The sequence below is a fragment of the Gymnoscopelus microlampas genome (genome assembly GCF_963454915.1).
Source record: "Gymnoscopelus microlampas genome assembly, chromosome: 16".
NCBI lineage: Eukaryota > Metazoa > Chordata > Actinopteri > Myctophiformes > Myctophidae > Gymnoscopelus > Gymnoscopelus microlampas.
This window is the reverse complement of record NC_139953.1, coordinates 14,949,395-14,956,894: the sequence shown is the minus strand read 5'-3', so window position 1 is coordinate 14,956,894 and position 7,500 is coordinate 14,949,395. Positions and strand designations below refer to the sequence as shown.

Sequence of the window (7,500 nt, the reverse complement as noted above, 5' to 3'; positions counted from 1 at the left end):
ATGGAGAGAAACCATGTTCATAAAAATAACAACCCCACTGCCCTCTGCAAACCAACCGGTCTGAATAAAACATATTAACGATACTTCCACTGAATGAATGGAAGATGTCCAGTAAATGTAGCCTAAGGGGGGAAAGAGATTCCATCCTGCAACATTAAGAGGCCAAAGAGCCATTTTAATTGGCTATCCATGGAGAATACCATAATGGCTCCATCCCTGGATATGATGTGACCCTTCCAGGTTTCATCCCAGCACCTCTTATAGTTACATGACCTCATGAATGGAATGTCCCACACAGCAGACTGTGTCACATGAACTCTTAATGACCTCAGCAGCCATGACCACTACCAGGAAACGGCTCGATCCTGGTGTGTCTCATGAGGTGACACCGGTAGGCTACATACGTGGCTTTAGAACACTAAGATGGATGGAGGAGCATTGTAGAACTACAGTAGGTCTGGACCACGACCACCCACTGAAAGACAGAGATACTGACCTTGACCTTCTCGCCCTGTTTTTCTGTGTCCCTCTCTCTCTCTCTCTCTCTCTCACACACACACACACACACACACACACACACACACACACACACACACACACACACACACACACACACACACACACACACACACACACACACACAAAACAGTGGCCTCTTCGAGCAGAAAGCAGGGTGGTAAATGACAATTCTGTAGAGGACATACAGTATGGTGTTAGGTGGTAATGAAGAGAGGCCGGGTCTGGCACATCGCTCACAGACAGCATTGATGGAGGTGACTGAACCACAAAGAATCTCTTTCAGTCTCTGTAGTCTCCTAATTCTCTCACCACAAAGCCAGGAGATGTACTGTATGTGTGAAAAAAACGTACTCCTGGCACCCTGTGCATCCTTTGTCTCCAAAGACAAGCATCGGGATTAACGGGATGTATAGGTTGAAGTAAAATTAGCTTCAAGAGATGTAAGCTTAACACTGTGGAAGGTCTACTTTCACTGCATCCAATGTGCAACTATACTGCACCTCTGCACTAAATTCAGGTATCATTATTAGAAAAAAAATAAGATTTCCATTTCTTTCTTTTTTTTTCATTTCTGGTCAGATTGTCGCACATGCACGCACACATGCTGTATGTAAACACAACATACCTATACATATACAACAGTGGCACAAAATGTATATAAGTACTTTTATATAATTTATTAGCTTTTTTTGTATGAGGAAATTTTAAGAGCTTAAATATAACTCAAATATATGTTTGTGAATATGTATTTCCATTGCCTTTTACTATTTTTTTGCATGGTTTTGCTCCCACATTCTTTATAGCACATCATTTATGCTCACAACTAATTAACCTTGGCAAAGATATGGAAAGATACTGATAGCAGGAAGCAGCCACCAATGTTTGGTTTGACACGCATGCCTTTTCAGTAGGAAGCATGCTCACTGTAGCATGCATGTAACAGCAATGTTCTGCCACAGATGTAGCCATGGATACATCTGTATTCCAAACATACATAATTGATCTAGTTTCCATACCATTTTTTTAAAAACCCATCGCTCATATAACACAGACCATTCAGACTCAGCCCCATTCAACTCTCATCTCTCAGCAAAGATTAGAAGAGTGACAATCCCCCGGCTCTGTCGTTTCACAAACTCTGGGTCAGGAGAGAAAACAGGACACAGGGGCTGGTATGGTTGGGGCCTATAACGTGAGCACTGGTGTGTTTTATTGGGCTTGTGTGATCCTCCAGGGAGACAATGACTTTGGATCTTTGGCCTGCAAATGCTTACTTAAGCCCTGTACTTAGTTGACCGGATTCTCAAGGGCTCTATACTAGCCCCCCGTCCTGTTTTCGCACTACACTAAATATACTTTGCAGAATGTTAGCCCCAGAATATAGGGATGCTAGGGTTCAAGTGGTAGAACACCTGTTGTACTTCAATCATAAACTCATTACGGTTTCTTAATTCTTAATGTAGTAAGTTGACAATAACCCTGAGTATCTGTGACTTTTGACTTGACTCTGACTTGGAAGTTTTCTGACTTGAACTTGAACAGTCAAAATGCACATTTTATACATGATTGAGTAATAAAAGTACATTTGAAAATTCTAATATTGTTATTTCTGTAATTAAGTATCTAGTATTTCGTAATGATGCGTTTGTTTTCTCATCTAACATAAGCTTTGTCACAACCAAGAGTCTGGACTGGTCATTGGGCGACTTGGACTTGACTTGAAGTAAGACAGTAAGATGACTTGGACTTGGGACTGGAGACTCGACTTGGACTTGTTGTTAAGTGACTTGACTACAACACTGGCTTTTAGTGTAATTATGTAAGGGAGAAGTAGTGTGTGTGTGTGTGTGTGTGTGTGTGTGTGTGTGTGTGTGTGTGTGTGTGTGTGTGTGTGTGTGTGTGTGCTTGCGTGTGTGCGCGTGTGCGTGCGCTAGTACTCTCCACATATGACTAATATTTACTTGTGTTAGTGCGTGTGCGTGTGTGTGTGTGTGTGTGTGTGTGTGTGTGTGTGTGTGTGTGTGTGTGTGTGTGTGTGTGTGTGTGTGTATGTGTGTGTGTGTGTGTGTGTGTGTGTGTGTGTGTGTGTGTGTGTGTGTGTGTGTGTGTGTGTGTGTGTGTGTGTGTGTGTCCTTCCCATGAGGACAGATGGAACCCACTGAGGTGTGGGACCATACCCCCCCTCCATACACACACACACACACACACACGTGCACACGCACACGCACACGCACACGCGCACACACACACACACACACACACACACACACACACACACACACACACACACACACACACACACACACACACACACACACACACACACACACACACACACACACACACCTACACACACACACACACACACAATATCAGGTGCCACTACATTCATTGAATTATTCAGTGGCCCCTGAGTGCCACGAGGCAGCAACCAGATTCCTCTATCTCTGTTCAGCACACCTCATTATTAATGATTCAAAGATTCAGAGATGAGGAGAGACAAGGACATAGAGGGGGAGAGACGAGAGCGACAAAGAGAGAGAGAGAGAGATAGAGAGAGGGTGGTTGGTCAGAGATTGTTTGCACACACAGCTATCTGTTGCTTCACTATGTTTGGTTGGGTGGAGAATGATGGTGAGTAGCAGTGAAATACAGCACATCCCACATTTTCTATAAATCTCTCTGAATACAAAAAGGCATATTTTGGACAATGGAAATACATTTTCAAAAATGTATTTCATTTTGGCCACTGTATCATTTCTGTATGGGTTTGTTGACTACTGTACATGTGTGGAGAGTCAAAGAACACAAAACAATAGACTCCATTTCTGTGTGCGTACAAAATGTTTATTTAAGATCCATGTAAATAAGAGTCAAAAGTAGCGGTGCATCCTGCACTTCACAGTGTTACACTGTAGGCGAAAGTACACAGTAAAATCCTCAGTGTTAATTCATCCATTTGTCACAGTATATATATTGTATATTTGTATAATGTATATTTATACACATTACATTTATACATTCTCAGAGTTAAATGAACACTGAGGATTTTACTGTGTAAAATGACCAAATGGGCATATGGAGATGATACAAGGACACAGCAGTGAAAGTGACGGTGAAAGTGAAAGTGAAGGCCAAGTGTCCCCAGATTCCCTTGTGATTGTCTCAATGTCACGTCCTCTCCATTGTGTGTTTACTCTTTGGCACTATAGATTACAGGCTGCTCATGGTGCTCGCGTGGAGATAGTGGTCTCGTGGGTAAGTGCTCCATCTAGAAGCCATACACAGTCAAATCACATTGTTAATTTAACTAATTTTTGTAAAAAAAACAGACCCTTTCAGATCCTTTTTCTATGAACACACTTTGTGTGGCAAGTTCAGATTCACTATGTGCTACATGACTTGTGTTTAAGAGTCTCTTCCCTCAGATATTTACTTGACAATTTCCAAATCCTGAGTGTTAATTTGACTGAGAGAAATGGGCATTCATTGGTCAATTCCCTACCCCCCTCTGTCAAGAGGTCACCATTTTTGGATGCTGTCAATGCACTGAATGGGACAATATCACGTTTAATCAGACTATTGATTAGTCTAAGTAGGTGAGATACTGACCTACCGACAGGGCTCATAGGTGTTTTGTATAAAGTATAGTTTTGGACAGCGTCGGAGGCAGTCTCAATCGAACTTGAGCCACGAGATGCACCACTGAGCGAGCTAAAGTGAGCAAGTTTCCGTGCCGAATGTTGCGAAGTTCGCTTGAGGCAACTCAGCGCCGTCCGAGTTATGTACCGATAGGCACAGAATCGCGAATCATGTTTTGGGGTGAGTCTTTGCCCCAACTTTCCCACAGAATAACGACAAAACACCTACTGAGCCCTGTAGGTCAGTATCTCACCTACTTAGACCAATCAATAGGCTGATTAAATGTGATAATGTCCCATTCAGTGCATTGACAGCATCCAAAGTCGTGAAGAAGTCACATACTGTTATCCCCCCACCCCACCCCTCTCTCCTCTCTGCCTTCATCAGGCAAAATGTGCCTGATGAAGACATAATAAGGTCGTAACGTTGCGCCATTAATAAAATAGTTTGGGAGCTTTAAACCAGTGTGCGGCTTTTTTAACCTTTATTTGATAAACTGAATATTAAATATCTAAATACGGAATCAAGCAACTTAAAAACCGTCTGGGGTGCTCACAAAAGCCTGAGTAGACATTAAAATGACCCCAAGCTCCAACCATGTTTGAAAGTGAAATATCCCTTAAAGGACAGCTGTTCTATGCCATGACATGCTTCCATAGATGCACTGGGAGGCAATTAAACTGGAGCCAGACGTTTGATGGAATGCATTGAAGTCAATGAGAGCGGGGTGGACATAGGCTGGTAAACCCCTCCCTCCTGATATCTCATTTACATTTGATATCAGGAGTGAGTCTGGCCTACAGGCCTGTCTGGGCGTTTCTGCGGAGTTTATAACATGAACTCTCCAATCATCGTCCTCGCTCATTGTTCTGTGATTGACAGCGGAGGTAGGCCAATCAGGTGGAACCCGAGTGAACCCGAATGGAGCCAAGTGCAGCCGACAAAAATGGAACGGGCCGGCATTGAAATTCTGTCTGCTGTTTTTGATTTCGGTTTTAAAACTTGAAAACGCTCTCAAACTTCTTTTTTGAGGCACGGAATTTACTTAAGATATTCTTCGGATAGAATTTAGTTGTTTAACTTCATACATGTGGTCAATTAATCATGACAGAGCCTATTTAAAAATAAAAATTCAGAGAACCGGCAGGGGCGGGCAGTGACACGCATGTATCCGAATAAAGCAACCTATTTACCTTTAAAAGTCCCCTAACGTCACGTTGGCTGGTGGTGGGGAAAACAAACTGCTGATTGGCTAAAGGGGAACAAACTGCTGATTGGCTGAGGGGGTTGTCAGTCAAAGGTTCTAATCCCGCCCAGCTGCCGGCCGCAGCCAAAATGCCCATACAGGCCTGTAGGCCAGACCAATTCCTGAAATCAAAAGTAAATGAGATTTCCGGAAGGGGGATGGTTTACCAGGCTAGGGTGGACAAGCTTCTGAATAAATGCTATTTTTTAATGTACGTGACCATTGTCACAAAATTGGTACAGGAAAATAAAAGAAGACATATCATAAGTTGTTTTCTGATCTCTTGTTTTTTACTGTGCACGCTAAGTAATTTAATTGACGTAAATTTAGGTTAAAGAGCCGAGTAAGTTTCTGACTAGGCAGTATTTGCGCTGGCAGATTCGTCAGGTTTCCAGGCTAGACATCCTAATGCATTCCATTAAACTTCTGGCTCCAGTTTAGCCTCCCAGTGCCTGATGAAGGCTGAGGAAATTGCCAGCTGGAATTGCTGGACCAAGAAAGTGACGTATCGGTCCTGTCCTTATTGTGGCACGTGGTGGCTCACAGCAAGAAGGTCCTGGGTTTGAATTGTATGGGTAGACTGCCGCATTTTAACGTGGAGTTCCCCATGTGTTCATGCGGGTTTACTCCATCACAAACAATCACCGCCCTTGACTAGTGGTGTTGGAGATGCAGCGGGTTCTTGGGTGAGAATGGCTGCGCTTAATGCAGAGTTAAATTAACACTCAGGATTTGTGTGTGTGTGTGTGTGTGTGTGTGTGTGTGTGTCTCTCTCTTTGGTCAGAAGCGATCTTCCATCCCTCTGTATAGCTTTACCCCCTCCCTTCCTCAGACATAGCAGTCAGTATACAGTCTGTACTCTGTATGTTCTATGTTTGATGAGTGTCAGTAGTCCATACTGTGTAGCTGGTTCTTCCTGTCCGTTTTGCCCTGCAGAGTGGCAGGGAGCAGCGGGAGGTTCAAGTCCGCCATGCGGCGCTGGAGAGACGAACGCAACTGAACAGAGTTCCTCTTCACTCCGCTCATCCCTCCTCCTCCTGTCCCTCCTGTCCCTCTCTCCCCCCCTCCAATCCGCTCTCCTCTCCTCCCCTTCTCCTGCCGCAGGCTCTTGATGACCAGCGTGTGCTGCCGCTGGGTGGGGAAGGCCGGAGGCTTGGACCCGTTCACCAGGAGTCCCGGGGCTCCGGGCCGGGTCAGCCCCACCCACGTCACCTTCCTGGCCGCCCCGTCCTTTGGGCCAACGTTGCGCAGGCGGGGGAGGGGGGCGGACGGAGACGTCTGGGCGGCTTCCATCGAGGCAGTGCGCTCTCGGTCCGGGGGATGCGTGTCAGAGTCCAGGAGCATCCTGGGAGAGATTCCGGTCTTTTCCGTGGAATAGAAGGTCTGCAGCTTCTCCAGGCGCTCATTAATGCCGTTGACGTGGTGGGGATGGTCGTCGTGGTAGAAGTCCGAGCCGGGATCCGCCGAGCCGTCAGAGTGCGTGGTCCTGAGCAGGTGGGCGGGTCGGACGGGCCTGGACGTGACGCCGTCTCGCGCTGGCTCGGCGCCCGCGGGGACTTGGCATGGGGCGGAGTCACACAGCTTGGTGGCGGGAGGAGACAGATGGACCAGCTCCCTGTCACCAAACAATGACACTGGAAAGGACCCCCCCCCCCCCACACACACACACACACACACACACACCCCTCAATGTTACTATATGTTTAATTCCAAACACTTATTTGATTGAATACTATAGAAGTTTGCAGAAAAAAAGCATGCGAAAGTACAGTTCAAATACAAGGTCAACTAACTAACAGTGTGTGCATGCATGTGTGTGTGTGATATATATATATATATGTATACCCTACCTTCAGGGAACAGCGTCTCTCGGGTGTCCAGAGTGATGGCGATCTCCTCGTCGGTGATGCCTTCCTCTGTGGACAGAGGAGCGGTGGAGGGCGAGGGCAGACGAGGGGGGAGGGTTGGGGAGGCAGAGGGGGGGCGGTTCTCCTCATCGTCCTTGGTGAGATCCGTCCGGGGCGGCTCCTCCAGCCTCTTCCTGTTGCTCTGCCCCCCCGTAGTCTGCGGTTGGCTCCTCAGGGGCCTGCTGG

At 46.0% G+C, this 7,500-nt stretch overlaps 2 protein-coding genes across 3 annotated transcripts in view; both read right to left on the bottom strand.

Annotated features, from left to right (window-relative positions):
- Positions 1-7,500, bottom strand: part of ost4 (oligosaccharyltransferase complex subunit 4 (non-catalytic)) — a 162,572-nt gene that overhangs the window by 61,029 nt on the left and 94,043 nt on the right. The window lies entirely within an intron of this gene.
- Positions 4,598-7,500, bottom strand: part of LOC311062852 (uncharacterized protein) — a gene marked incomplete at its 5' end in the record, with an annotated part of 21,461 nt that continues 18,558 nt past the window's right edge. The window contains 2 exons of the mRNA XM_084082071.1: positions 4,598-7,041; positions 7,258-7,500. The exon at positions 7,258-7,500 is cut by the window's right edge and continues 34 nt beyond it. Coding sequence (XP_083938197.1) covers positions 6,293-7,041; positions 7,258-7,500 — 992 coding nt within the window. The 3' untranslated portion in view covers positions 4,598-6,292. The remainder of the gene's footprint in view (positions 7,042-7,257) is intronic.